Source organism: Podarcis liolepis, assembly GCF_965112155.1.
Source record: "Podarcis liolepis genome assembly, chromosome: 1".
Lineage (NCBI taxonomy): Eukaryota > Metazoa > Chordata > Lepidosauria > Squamata > Lacertidae > Podarcis > Podarcis liolepis.
Window position 1 is genome coordinate 65,104,463 of NC_139554.1, and position 13,679 is coordinate 65,118,141.

The 13,679-nt window shown below is 47.6% G+C and overlaps 2 protein-coding genes across 10 annotated transcripts in view; both read right to left on the reverse strand.

Moving 5' to 3' along the window:
- WT1 (WT1 transcription factor) overlaps positions 1–9,974 on the reverse strand; it is a 51,125-nt gene extending 41,151 nt beyond the window's left edge. For 2 of the 9 annotated variants that reach the window (XR_014516941.1, XM_083464926.1), the window contains exons 1-2: positions 8,829–9,852; positions 320–442 (exon numbers count right to left, since the gene is read on the reverse strand). Coding sequence is in view for 4 of the 9 variants with exons in the window: in XM_083464926.1 (XP_083321052.1) it covers positions 320–442; positions 8,829–9,234 (529 nt within the window). In the remaining 5 variants the exon portion in view is untranslated. Of the gene's footprint in view, positions 1–319; positions 443–8,828 lie in introns of all 9 variants that reach the window. The other 7 variants (XR_014516942.1, XR_014516943.1, XR_014516940.1 and 4 more) reach the window with 6 other exon arrangements.
- The window catches only part of CCDC73 (coiled-coil domain containing 73), a 247,719-nt gene that overhangs the window by 90,165 nt on the left and 143,875 nt on the right, over positions 1–13,679 (reverse strand). The gene's annotated exons all lie outside the window — the stretch shown is intronic.

A 13,679-nucleotide genomic window follows, 5' to 3' on the forward strand; every position in this document is an offset into this window, starting at 1 on the left:
TAAATCCCACTCAACTCATTGAGACACTTAGGAGCAGTCATGCCTAGGTTTGCACTATTGAAGTCATATGAGCTTCAGAAAATCTACACTTGTCTAGGCTATGATTAATGTACTTTTATGTGCACATGACCACATTTGTGTTCCATTATTAATGGTATAATCTCTGAGAAGGTGTTTTGAACAGCAGCAGAGTTTTTATGGGTACACATAAGGGCAGACCACTGCCATCCTGATCATGATTATCAGTACCACTAACCTGTTCGCTACTTATTTGCCTCAAAACTACTTCCGTTTGGTTCCTAGAAGCCTAAGTAATTACCTAGAGACGTCTGCTGGACGATGGGATCCTCGTGCTTGAAGGAGTGGTTTGTAAACTGCGCTGCGTGGTGAGAGGGGGTGTGGCCATAACTTGGAGTCCCATCAAACGCCACCGTGCCGTAACCTGCCAAGAGAACAACATTGTCAAGAACCAGGAGTTGAATCGCCTGCCCTTGAACTTTCTCATGAAGCGGCTTCCTGCAAGAATGTCCCCACCCCGGGCAGGCAGGCGTCGAAAACCTGAAGCCCCCGCTGGTGGTTCCTTCCTTCGGGAAGAGAGAGCCTGCTCAATGAACCCAGATAAACCCACGGCGTGACCAAAATAGTTCTCTCTGTGTTTATGACTGTGGTGAGAGTCCATTCTAAATCTGGTCTTTGGGGCTGTTTGCGTCACTTTCTCCGTCATTCCTTAATTCCTGAATTAGCATCCGAGCTCGGCCTAGTGGAAGGTAACTCTTTCTTTCCATAAACATCAGCACACAGGCTGCTGGTGGCCAAGAACTGCTGAGGGGAATCATTGGGTGTTAAGAGATCCATTAACATCCGAGGCGCACGTCTAATTACTTTCCCCACGATGTGCCTCAATTCTCTTTTTGTAAAATGACGGCAGTGCCGCTTCTCTCTGGGAGCAAGGAGGACTGAGTAGGAGGCTCTCAGGCACGTGCTGCAGGAGCTGTGGGCAGGGGGGAGAATCTTACAGTTCCAAGCACTTTTTTTTTTTAACGTTGATCTCAATGTGACTTGCTGCCAAGTCATAACGAGATCATAAGTTTGCTTACTTGGAAATGACTTGTGTTTGGGAATCTAGGTGCCAAGTAGGCTGTTGGGATGGCGAGGCTCAAAGGTTGTTGTCAAGACTAGTCAAGCCTGGGATCGATGCTTCGGTGGGAAATTAGGAGTCAGGCGTTTTGGCTACGCCTGGAAAGGGCAGGCCGGTCGCTTCTCGCAGTGAGCGATGCTTTCATTAATTCTTCCTCATATTTAAGAGAAAGTCCCCCGTCTGTTGAGCAAACTAGTCTGCCGTTTCACATGTAAAAGGTACCCTTTAATCTCGTTCTCTCTTAACTTCTCACTTATTTTATAAGATTAACTTTCTGAAGAGCCTGCAATAAAAATGGCAGGCCGTTAAATGAAAAATAGCCTCCTACTTTAAGCGAAAATTGCTCGCTCAAATAATAATAAACAGCCTATTTTAAAAAAAACCGGAGTGAATTCAGATGGAAACGGATCGCCTCTAGTGACCTCAGGGTGACACCGAATCGTAAATCAGGCGTTTGGACACCAACTTTCATTAATTACTTGGAGCCAGTTAAACAACTTCAGCTAAAAAGTAATTACAAAGTAATATTATCTTTGAGGCTTCTCGGCTCATCAGCATTTACCCCAAGACCAAAGAATGTTTAGTGTAGCCCTTATGAGATCTACCCTTGGTTTCCCAACCACACGTTATGTTGATTTAGAAATATATTTTAAACTCTGTGCTTGCAAAGTTCTTAGGTATACTTAAAGACTAGCGTCTTCTCAACCCCCCGCCCCGCCCCGCCCTCTTTCAAGATCACCGTTTATTTCGAGAACACCAAACTGACGGCAGGGGGGCAGGCAAGATTGTGCAACGCACGCAGAGAGAGCAAGCACCGCTGCACACTTTTCTGTGAGCTTTCCTAGGGCAACAGCCTACTTCGCTAGATGCATCTGGCGGACTCCTGGTGGAGTCACCGTTCTTTCAATAAGCAGTAGATCGGGGGAGACCATGATGGATGTTAGACAGAATGTGACAGAACTCGGAGAGAAGGGCGAAAGGGAAATTCTTCCAGATCCCTCAGTGACAACCCAAATAAAAGCAAAAACACATAAAACAAAGAAGGTTCTGGTAGAAGACAATTTAGACCTCTGTTGCTAAACACATATCTGTGTACTGAGAACAAACATCCTTAGCATGTTTACTCAAAGTACTATGGATTTCCTAAACGTGATCCCTGGTAAACTTGCCCACGCTTCAACCATCCTTGACAGTGAAAACCCATTGAAATTCATTGGATGAAATCTGGAAGCCACCCGCATTGGTTTATTCTGCCTGTGAACCGTTCTACGTACCGATTGGAACGGAACTTATGTTAATATTTACAAATTTAGGTAAGCGGAGTACCGGGAGTACCGGGCCCTTTTGCTTTAGTGTAAATAAGACCCGGAACGCGAGGGCATTTGCTTAAGAAGTAAATCTCACGGCTTTTAACGGAACTTGGCTCTAGAAAACAATGACTGGATCGTAGAATTAAGCTCTTGTCCTAAAGTACAGTGGTTCTGGCCTCCTGGAGTGCCACATTGATGCCAATGGCTCTGATCCAGAAGAAAAATATGTACGCGGATTGCAACTCTTTTGCTTTAGGGTCTCCGCATAAAGTAGATTAGAGTACCTGGTTCCGGTAGAAAACGTTTGCAGTGGCTCCTATTCTTGCAAACTTTTACAGTGAGGTAGATTTTACAGTGAAATAGCTAGATTTGAATCGACCGCTTTCTATTAAAGTCAGCAGGACTAAAAGCCGGTCCCGATCCTGAACTTATTTCTGCTGAAATGAGTCTAAAGGCCGCCTAGTTGGAAGCAAGTTTCTTTGTAGCACGATATTTCCTCAGCAACCGTTTTCTCGAAAGCAGGAGCCACTGTGCTCAATGGGGCTTACTCTCGAGCAAGTGCGCATAGCGCTGCAGCTCCAATATATCCTAGATCTGAATGTAAACGGGCTTAAATCACAGTGTTTACAGTGATCTGGAATGGGCTGCATTCTTATCTTGTCCTCTCTGGAAAACGCGCTTTCCTGGAGCGCTTTTGGTAACTGCCCTTCCCCACCCCTATCCCTGCCACAGGGGCGCAAAAATGTTTGGGCCTGAAGGGCGAGGCAGAAAGTTCCCTCCACAAGAAGCGAAGGAAGGTACCCAGCACTGTTTTCCCCTGGCCAGTTGGCCAGCGGTGGAGCAGGGAGCGGGAAGCGCCTCTCCAAGGCTGCTGCGTGCGCCTGGCGCGTTCTGTTGCGCGCAGCCTTCCTTTTTTCCCCCCGGCGCACGGACGGCGTTGACAGCCGGTGCCCAACCCTTGCACTTCTCTGCTGCAGCTGTCCCGGGCTTCTTTATCTCCGCTCATAACCCACAAAGCAAAGGTTTGCCTCCTCCCTTTCTCCCTCCTCTTTCCTTTTCAACTTTCCCCGAAGCATTGACACTTCAGATCTGTTCGTTACTCTTGGCCCAGCGTGCAACTTTATTGGGTGACCTTCACAATTCGACTCGGAGCAGAATGATGTTTTGGCCACATTTCCCGGTGTTGCCTGACCCACAGCTTCAGGAATGCGATAAGGGGGCTGAGTTCTGAACCAGCCCTCTGATAGCAAGGGCTCTTTAATTAGGACTTTATCGGAGGCCGGGCTGATTAAAATGTGCTGAAAATAATTGAGATCTGGACATCTGGCGGAGAAGGCAAATCTTCTGAAGGGATACAATTGTTGGAGGAGCCCAGCTGCATGGAAAAATAGAAGCGGCGGGGAGGGGGACGCGGACGGGGCAAGAGATTCAAAGCAGGAAGGTTCCCCCCCCCCCAAGCCTTGGCAAAACCGTCAAGGTAGTATCTTTCCCACGGTGGAAAACTCGTCTGAAACCTAAACTTCAACCTTGACTGATTCAAAGCAAGAACATTATATTCGTGCCCAAAACATTGTTTGCCAGCTTCTCCAAATTCTTCCCAGCCACCCAATGAAACCTTGGTGTCCTGCCATAGTGCTCTCCCCTGCCCTCTCTTGCCTTCGCCTGTTTCAGCTAGAAAGACGCTGGTGGTTTGTTTTTATTCTGGATTATCGTTAACTTTCTTCTCTACAATTTTTTAAAAAATCATACTCTTCCTCACCGTTGGTCTTGTGATGCAGTAATTAAAGCAAACCAGCATATCGTTATCACCAGCTTTCTCACTTTCGAGTATATAAAGATCGGGGATCTAAGTTTGAATCTAAGGTATCTGGACGAACCTGTCACTCATCAGGACCAGGACTCGCGTTGCCAGGAAACCCATATTTATCAATGCGCTCTTTTGAAAATCAAAAGTATGGATATTTATTTTCTTCATATCAAAACAGCAGTTATAAGAACTGGAATTCTTACTTTACAAGCATAACTGCCCTACCGAAGTAAATTATTTTCTTTCGCTATTCTGATTTAATATAATATATAGCCTCTGGCTTCTGACAGAATTACCGTGTCTCGGACGTAGGACGTATGGACAAAATGCACGCCTCCAAAAGCGATTTCTCATCACTAAACAAGGCGAGGAGAACTAATGCAATTGTGGAACTTCTATTTAGCACTTTTCAACAACACTAATCTGACTTATTAAAAACAAAATATAAAAGTTGCTGTTGATTAATGTGTCCACGGGAAAGCATAGATTTAGGATAAATTGTGCTAATTTCCCCTGCATTCTTTTATTGTTAACAATTACATTTATTCTGCTGTCATTCGAACTTTTTTCCTATATCTATACACTTCAGCTAATCTAGAAAGATTCTTTTGCAACAACTAACAATAATTGACAATAAATATATTTCTGGTCTCACACAAAAAAAGTGTAAGAAGGGATGTGAATTTTAATTGACACATGATAAAGTGATATAATGCAAAACAATTTTAATTGCAATGAGAGAATTCCAAGGCAATGTTCTTCAAAAATAAATTACTGTATGTATTATATATGCATATATGTTCACAGGTATGTATGTGCATGCATACATACAGGGAGAAAGATACACGAAGAACATGCAGTTGGATCAACATAGCAACAGAGGTTCTAATCACTTATATCTGAGTTTGCTTATTTCCTTCTCCTTCCCAATCGATTTTCCTTCTGTGTTGTGTATTTTCAAATTGCAAGTCTTTGTCTGGGAGCCTTTTTTGAATGAGGAGTGGAATAAAAATAATATCTAAATGAAAATAAATGAAAATCAACTGGTGGCGAACAGGTTGGCAGTTCACATCAAAAGAAATTGAATTGCACTTCTGTTCCATTCTGACAGTTCTGATTAATTTAACTACCCTCCCCCATGATACACAGAAACCCACACATTATATAGGAATCATCATCATCATGTGGAATTCGCTAAGGAGTCAGAAATTGTCAGACCCAATAACCAAACATCAGCATTCCAGTAGAGCAGGGTCCATAAAAAATTACTACTGACCCAGATGCAAGAACTTGATTGGGGGGAGGGAGAGAAGTTAACTGCTATTTAGAAAAGGAGTGGCTTCCCAAAATAATGAAAGAGATTGCCTCCCTAACCTAACATTTTGCAGAACAAAGCTCTAGGTCTTAAAACCCGCCAACAAGGTAACACTTCCTTAAAAAGGATTTTTAAAAGTTTTCTCTCTCCTCACTTTATCCATGGAAGTGTTACAAATTTTAGCCATGCTGATTTGGTAACTTCCTTAAAATAATGATAAACTGAGTGGTTTCGTGCAAAAGTAAAACTTGGCGAACTGTATGAACTGCGTGAACTACTGTGAACTGTTAATTCGATTAAATGAATTCTTACTGGAACTTAATCATACTTTGGGCTGCTCTGCATTGTTCCAAGGGACAATTGTTTCAAGGGACAATTGCAAAGTAAGCGAAAGGAGGTCCTTCGCTTTTCTCCAAGATGCCTTCCCTCCAAGACGCTGCTGAGAGCCTCAATCTGTGTAGTATTGCAACAGATCAAGTTACAGAAGCAAACACTAGTAATTATGGAATTCACAACAAATAATTCTCTGGAATTCACCAATAATTATATAGTACTTCCACTTCATGCATCTGCTAAAGTAAGCTATTGCCTAGGAAAACTAGTCAACTAAACTCAACTCAACTCAGGTCGCAATAAACTGTTCAGGTGACAAACAATCCACCTGGAGATTCCCCCGAATTGAATTGGAGCTGCAGGGTCTAAGGTTAGGTCCCACTAATTTCGCAGTAGATGACACGCCTTTCTCTTTTACATATAGGAATCTACATGAAAACAAGAACAATTTAGCATTTTAGTTGAATAATTGTTCCAAGCTGCTTCCAGTTTTACAGTCACCTGTTTTCCTGTTCCTAAACAGAAGAGCAGCCAGAATAAGAATATGACTCGATTCGAGACAAATTTCCTTGAGTCAATGGGATTCTACATATTCTTATTTGGACGTGTCTTCTACCGAAATCAATATGTCTAGGTCAATTTATTTGTTTAGGGTGCAGCAGAGGTTCCGAGCTTAACTGTTCTTATAAACTCCCGAGTCTAAAGAGATAATAGTGCAGTTCTACACACGTCTTCTCAGAAGTAAACCCCACTGAGTATCTTGCTACTTACTCCCAGGAAAGTGCGTTTAGGATCGCAGTTTGAGTCCTATGGATTTCAATAGAACTTAATACCACACACTTATTGCTGAGGATGGGAGGGGTTACTGTTTAGTACACTGTTCCCCTGAGAACTTACACCTTTTAGACTATAGCTTTAATATATTCCTCTACAATATTGTGTAAAAAAATTTATTCAGCCAAGCTCTGCGCGGAAAAAAAATCCAAGCGTTTCAGCACAAGGCAACTCCTTTGCAGGTTTAGCTTCTCAATATGAGCAGGTCAGCCAATTGCCTAATGTTACCTTTCTCCTACCCCCAGCTCTTAAACAAACAACAACGCTGCAGGGGGGAAACCATTATATGATAATTCGCACCATCTCCAGTTTTTATAGACTGGCAAAAGAATCCCGCATGCAAGCTGCACAAGGTAGTTTATGGAATTTAGTTCCAGTCAAGTCAATCTTAAAATTCCTCTTGGTAAGTGTCATTCCCGCGGTTTGGTTTCTGTAACATTAACCAAACATTTCGCAGGGTACTCAAGAGCGCCATTATGTACTTTGCCAGGATATCTCCAAGTAGCACTACAACCTGTTAGCTAAAAAAGGAACGAAGTGGGCGTGTGTTCAGAGCACGGATTTTAGAGTTTTACTAACACCAGGCACCACTGGAGTGAGAATAAGTAAACGAACGCTAACTGACAGGAAGACTGATATCCCAAAGAACTGTTAAAGATAGTTTACACACACATACACGGGGAATTTTTTGCACATGGGGTAAGGCAATAACAGCGAGTCTTCTCATAAACTCATTTAGGCTGCAATCCTATGTACACCTACATTCCTTAAGTACAGTTATTAGAAGAAAGTAAGTCCTGTTGAACTCAGCATCGCTACTAGGGTGGAGAAGTTTGTTTTCCTGAAACACCACTGAATCTACCTCTTTGAGGGCCGCTAGGAAAAAAGAAGTCTGCGGAGTTTGTGCTCATCCGGTACTTGAACAGCCGGAAAGGCTAACACTAAAAATGGCAGCTACCACAAAATCAGTGCTAAGTGTTCCACTGACTGTACAGTAGTGAATCTGTATTGCAGCACCCAAAGAAGAAGCGCCGGATAACTTCCACCCCCTTCCTTCCAGCTTCATGTGGGGCGTTAAATGTCACAATTGTTACACATGGCGAATACTTCAGGACCACAATTGATTAGAAGCTCCGACGCTTTGAATTGCAGTTTTGAAGCCGCAAACCCTCAAACCGCTTAATCTCCTAGTAATTTCTCTGCATGTGTGGGGGGCGACTATAATTCACAACGCAATCTGGATAGGACACAATTAAAGGCATGCCCCTTTGTCGCCTATCAGCTGATTTTTTTAAAAGTTAGAATTATCGTTTTAAATTACATGGGGTGAGTGCCACTGGCAGCTAATCCACTCCAACACCCAGCTCGGAAGTATTCACCTGCCGCCTGCTTAATCTGGTACCTATTGCTTTCCCCGTAGTCTGAAATGGGAAATTCCAGAGCAGCCGAACCTCACATTTCTAGCAACCCGATTTTTATCTTCCTTCAAAAGCAACTCCCGTTCGATTCCACATAGACACGGCTGTCGTTTGGACTGAGAAGGGGTATATTTACAATGCAGTCAAGCCAACAATGCACATCCCTACAATGGTTAAGATTGCTGGCGTACTCTCGGCGAAGTACGGCTGCAATCCTATGCGCACTCCCTCGGGAGGAAGGCTGCAGCGTGACTTGCCCCTTGAACTCGGCGGTACTTGCTTTCGCGTGGACTCGCATTGCAGCACGTGTGCGTCGGAACACACGTGTGAACGGAACACCAGTGTGAACTTTCCCCCTAAAATATCTAGAAATTTATACACAGGCCGCCGTATATACCAACTCTTTATGTAACAACTGGGTTGTAACAGCCCGTGGCTAAATGCGGAGAGCGGGGATAGCTCAACAGACCGTCTGCCCGCCTGCGAGCCTGGTTCTGATTCGGGCTCCCACGTTTGCCGCCACCGGCTTGCGGTCCAGCGATGGCACCGTCCGACGGGAGCATCTTCCAGCCCTTGCTGTCAATCACGGCGCGGGAGGCGAGCGAGAACCCCCCAGGCAGCCAGTGAGGCTGGCGCGCGGACGCGGCGTGTCCAATGGACGCGGCGGCCTTACCTTGGTTGCGGATGGCTTGCTGGCTCTCGAGGCAGTTGGGCAGGTAAGGGCCGCTGGGAAACATCCTGGCCTGGCTGGCGGGCGCTTGGCTGGGCGGCGGCGGGGGCGGCGGCGCGAAAGGGCCGTAGCGGCAGGCTCCGGCGGTGCCGGTGAACTGGCCGGAGAAGTGCACCGTGAAGGCGCTCAGGCACTGCTCCTCGTGAGCCTCCGTGGCGCTCCAGCTGGGCTCCTGCTTGATGAAGGCCGAGTGCGGCGCCAGCGAGCCGTACGACGCTCCGGGCGGGAAGTCCAGCACAGGCGCCCACTGCGCCGCGCCGCTCACCGGCATGGGGCAGTTGCCGTTGCCCGGCAGGGAGGGCACGGCCGGAGGCAGCAGCGCGTTCAGGTCGCGCACGTCCGAGCCCATGGCGTCGCCGCAAACTTTCCGCCGGGGCGCTGGGAACCACTCGCTGCCGCCGCTACTGCCGCCGCCGCCTCCTCCTCCGGCGCTGCACTTGCTCCAAGCGCTCTGGCCCCTGCCCGGGTCCGGCTGAAGGCACCAGGCGGCCGAGCCGAGCCCTTTCGGCGACGCGGGGTCCGGGTTGGGCACGCAACTCCCCGGCTCCAGCCCTGCGGGAGCGGGCAAGAGCGACAGCGCGAGGTTGGTCTCCAGGGTCGCCTTCGGGTCCGGCGGACAGCGAAGTTGAGGAGACACAGAGAGAGAGAGCGGGTGTGAGGGAAAAGAAAGGCGAGCGAGGCAAAAAAAAAAAAAAGGAGAGTGTGGGACTGGCGGGAAGCGGCTGAGGGGAAGACCTGGCCTGCTGAACTGGCTGCGCGGGAGGAGGGAGGCGCGAACTGACTGACTGAGGAGCCGCCTTGAACTTCTTACCTCAGCGGCGGCTTTGCCCTGAAGTCCCCAAAGCTCAGCTAATTGAGAGGGGGGAGCCGCGCGAGGCGGCAGCGGCAGCAGAGGAGGAGGAGTCAGTGGCAGCAGCAGCAGCAGCAGCAGCAGCGCTGGCGCTCCCTTCACACTTCGCTCGGCGCCTCAGCCGCCTTCGCGCGCCTCAGAAGCACTCGCAGCCCCGGGGGCAGGAGCGGACAGGGCAGACGCCTCTCGCTGCGGCTCTCCCGCCACTGCGCGGGCGGAGGGGCGGAACACCGAGCCCTCCCGCATCCCGCGGAGTCCTGACTTCAGCCACCCGACCTCAACACACCCGGGTTTCTTTCCCGGGCAAGCTGGAGGCTGCTGAGGCGAAATGCTCGGAGGCTGGCTTGGCTCCATAAGCGGCTTAGTTTGCGAAGGGAACTTTGACAAGGCTCAGGGAGAGAAAAGCGCTTGGAAGCGGAAGATGCCTAATCCAGCGCCCGGCCTTTCCAAGGAAATGCCCCTCCCTGGATGAAACCCTGGGAGACAGGGCGGACCACGCTGAGGAGCCAGGCTATCCCCACGTGCCCACATAACACCTGTTCTCAATACTCGTCCCGCAGTGGTAAAAAAAAAAAAACCGATCTTGTAATATGGCAGTCCTTACACTTTGGAACTCCCAGCCCCTTGACATCCGTCAGGAACTTTCGGAGAGCTGCTTATAACATTTAGGCCAGCCTGACCGGACATGGAGAAGTTATGTGTGTTTAGCTTATTGCTGAATTTAGTTTTTGAATGTTTTGATTCTGGCTTTATACAGTCAAGCGATGCACAAAATTTGTTAAATAAATAAGATGGACCAGGCGTTTTAAAGCACGCCCCGCCCGCAATAATCCTAAACAGGAGGTCCTGGGAATTGTAGCTCTGTGTGAATTGTAGCTCTACAGTTCCCAGGTTTCTTTGGAGGTCCTTTAAATGCATGCTGTGTAGCAGCCTATGTCTTCGGAGTATGTCCGTCCATCATCTAGAAACACACAAGGATTTAAGAAGTTCTTAAATTAAAGACATCCGATTGGGGTCGCAGATTCCCCTAATGCGCCCAGTGTTACGTGGCACAAATATACTCCACCCTCTTCTTCATCATCTCATATCCATTAGGTTGGCCGGCTGCCATCCGAGAGTGCTTCTTCCTGAATTTCACTGGAGGTCGAATCCTGCTTTAGGCCTCCCATGCCATGTGCTTTTATGGAAGCCGGTCTAGCTAACGATGGCCTTAAGGCGCTGGTGAAGTTCATCTTGCAGCTCTACCTCTGAGCTGCGAAACAGGAAGCCTCCGATTCGAATCACACCTCAGCCAGGAGGTCTCCCTCCCTCAGCATACGTGGGTGTGCATCACCTTCCGAGCCAGTTAGACGAATTACAACCCGTTTCTAAGAACGATCAAGGGCACGGAACACTATATAAAAGCTATATAAATGCTAGTAGATGCAGAGATGTCAAAAAGGTGACATCCGCCGAAAAGAGGGAAAGGGGGACTCTGGCGATGTTCTAACAGGAAAAGTAGAACGAAAGGGACAGCGACTTTTAAAGTAAATCACCGCTTCCTTCGCACTCCGTGGTTGCGTTAATATGCACCCAAACAGTAAAACAATGAGGGCGCATTCTCACTTCAATAGGGTTTAAAGCAGTTGTTGGCATCGGTGGTCTGTCCCGGGACGGGAGACAATGGAGTGCGCCTCCGGGGATGAAGTCAAACCGCTGGAGCATCACAGCGCTTGCTGTGGCTGCAGAGACCAGTAACTCATAATTGCTGCCTCCCGTGTTGCTTTTGTCTCGTTAGGAGCACTGAAGTGACCTTCCTGGGGTGCAAGCCTGGGCAGTGTGCATGGAGGTCCTGGGCTGCCCAGAACACAAGACTTCTTGGCCTCGCTGATGTGGCCCAAAGGAAAACAGAGCAAAGTTTGGCTGCAAGAGTTGCTGGAAGAAGACGCCATCCAGCAGTCCCAGGGACTCATGATCCTGGATGCTGCAGACCTAAGGCCCAAATCATAGTGAAATTGCTCCACCAAACAGCTGAGCTGAACAAAAGGGAATGGGGGCACCATTTCCACGCCTCTGCCATCATTTCTTCCCAGACCTTATTGTTGAATTGCCCTACAGAATACCTTCCCTACTAAATCCGGCTCTTCTTCCGCCTCTAAGGGTATGCACGAATAAGGCTGCCGCCCCAAGCACGTCTTACTCGGAAGCAAGTCCTTTGAAACCAGTGGGACTGACTCCTGAGTACAAATAATGAGGCTGCTTGAGAGAACCGCATTTGAGGAAGTTTTCTTCTTCTAATCTCCTGAACTGAAGAAGAGCTTGAAATTCACAGCATCAGCTGAGGCGGATCTGCTCTCTGTTGCTGGATCCCTGCAGTTACTTGAAGAAAAGTCATTTTTCACAAATCCCCCCCCCCCAGTTCATTTTGCCCCTTCTGATTTTATTTTTATATCTGGTGTCGTCACTGGTCGTCTGTATTGACCTATCAAGGATCTCCCCGCTCTCTTGCTTCCAGAATCGACTCGACACACTTTTGCTACTTGAGCCGAAGGGGTGGTGACCCTCCCGCTTTCCACATAAGTCATATGTGCCTGAACCAGCAGGTGGATCTCACCGCCACACTAACAATACGACGACGCAGCAGGTTCGCTTATGGGGAAGCAGGGCAGGCTGCCTCCACCCTCTCATTGATGCTCCAGGCATTCTAGCATCTGCTGCCTGAAGCACTGCCTCCCTCTGCCTAATGATAGGGACACGGTTCGCTACGGAGACCCTCATTTGAATCCAGGCCTTCTCAGACCATGCCTTCCTCGGTCCACTACACCGTGCAGCAGGCTCTTTTCTGAAATACAGGACTCATACCCTCGATCGAATTCGAATGAGGAAAAGGAGGATGTTATGGACATAGTATATATTATTTAAGGAGAGTGGTTGTGTTACTCCGGCAGCAGAAACCACAGAAGAGTCTTAGGGGCACCACAAAGACTTGACCCTTTTTTCATTGTGGCACAAGCTGTTGTTGATTAGAGTCAGCTACGTTAGATCATGTAGCAACTGTATGCTTTTGCTTCTACGACACTTTTCAGTGTACAGAGTGCTTGACATGCACCTAATTCCTCAATGCAGCGAAAAGGATTTTCGTGAAGATTTTAAGGTCGGTCCAAAACCAACCCTCCAGATAGAGTGGACTTCTAAAGGCATCCCTTTAGTGGACTCTTCCCGACTAAACAAACAGCCCCTTTGGTTCTCCTTCACTGCCCCTTCACTGCAAGGGATTGGAGGAAGACTGTAAGATGGCAGACACTTCGTCCTAATAATATTTTGTCCCCCATTAGGGGGTCTGATCCGGAGCAACTCTGAAGAGGAGCTGCAATAAAAGAAACTGTGATTAGAGGGTGTTAGAGGGTGTTTAGCCCGGTAGCGGTCGCTCAGCCCAACCTACTTCACAGGGCTTGTTGTAAGAGAAACGGCGAGTGATTTACTAAAAGCAAATATAATAAATAATACAGTTTAGTGGAAAGTGGAGTTCTGTGTGCCATCTACTTTATCTATTTAAATTCCCGCCAACCAGCAAACAGCTTAAGAGAAGGACCGCATTTGATTTCAAAAAAATGAAAATACTGTGTTCATGGAGTATGATAAAACTCATCTCCAAATCTCCACGTAGTTAATATTCAGATTTTATTTAGCACCCAAGCATTTGTCTACACTTCAACTAACCTATATAACCTATAGAAGTGGTGACTCTCTCTCCAAGCAACTAATTCCCGCAGAGACGGCTGGCGGGGGGAGGACTGGGCAAGCAACCCCCCCCCCCAAATCTCACCTCCCACTTGCCCTCCCATATCTGAACTCCTGTCATTCATATATGCTGCTATTTTTCTTTGTCTCCCACTTTAGAAACACACTTTGCCCCTTCTGTGCCCACCCTGATATTTCCCCCCTGGTCCCTCCACTGAACTCCC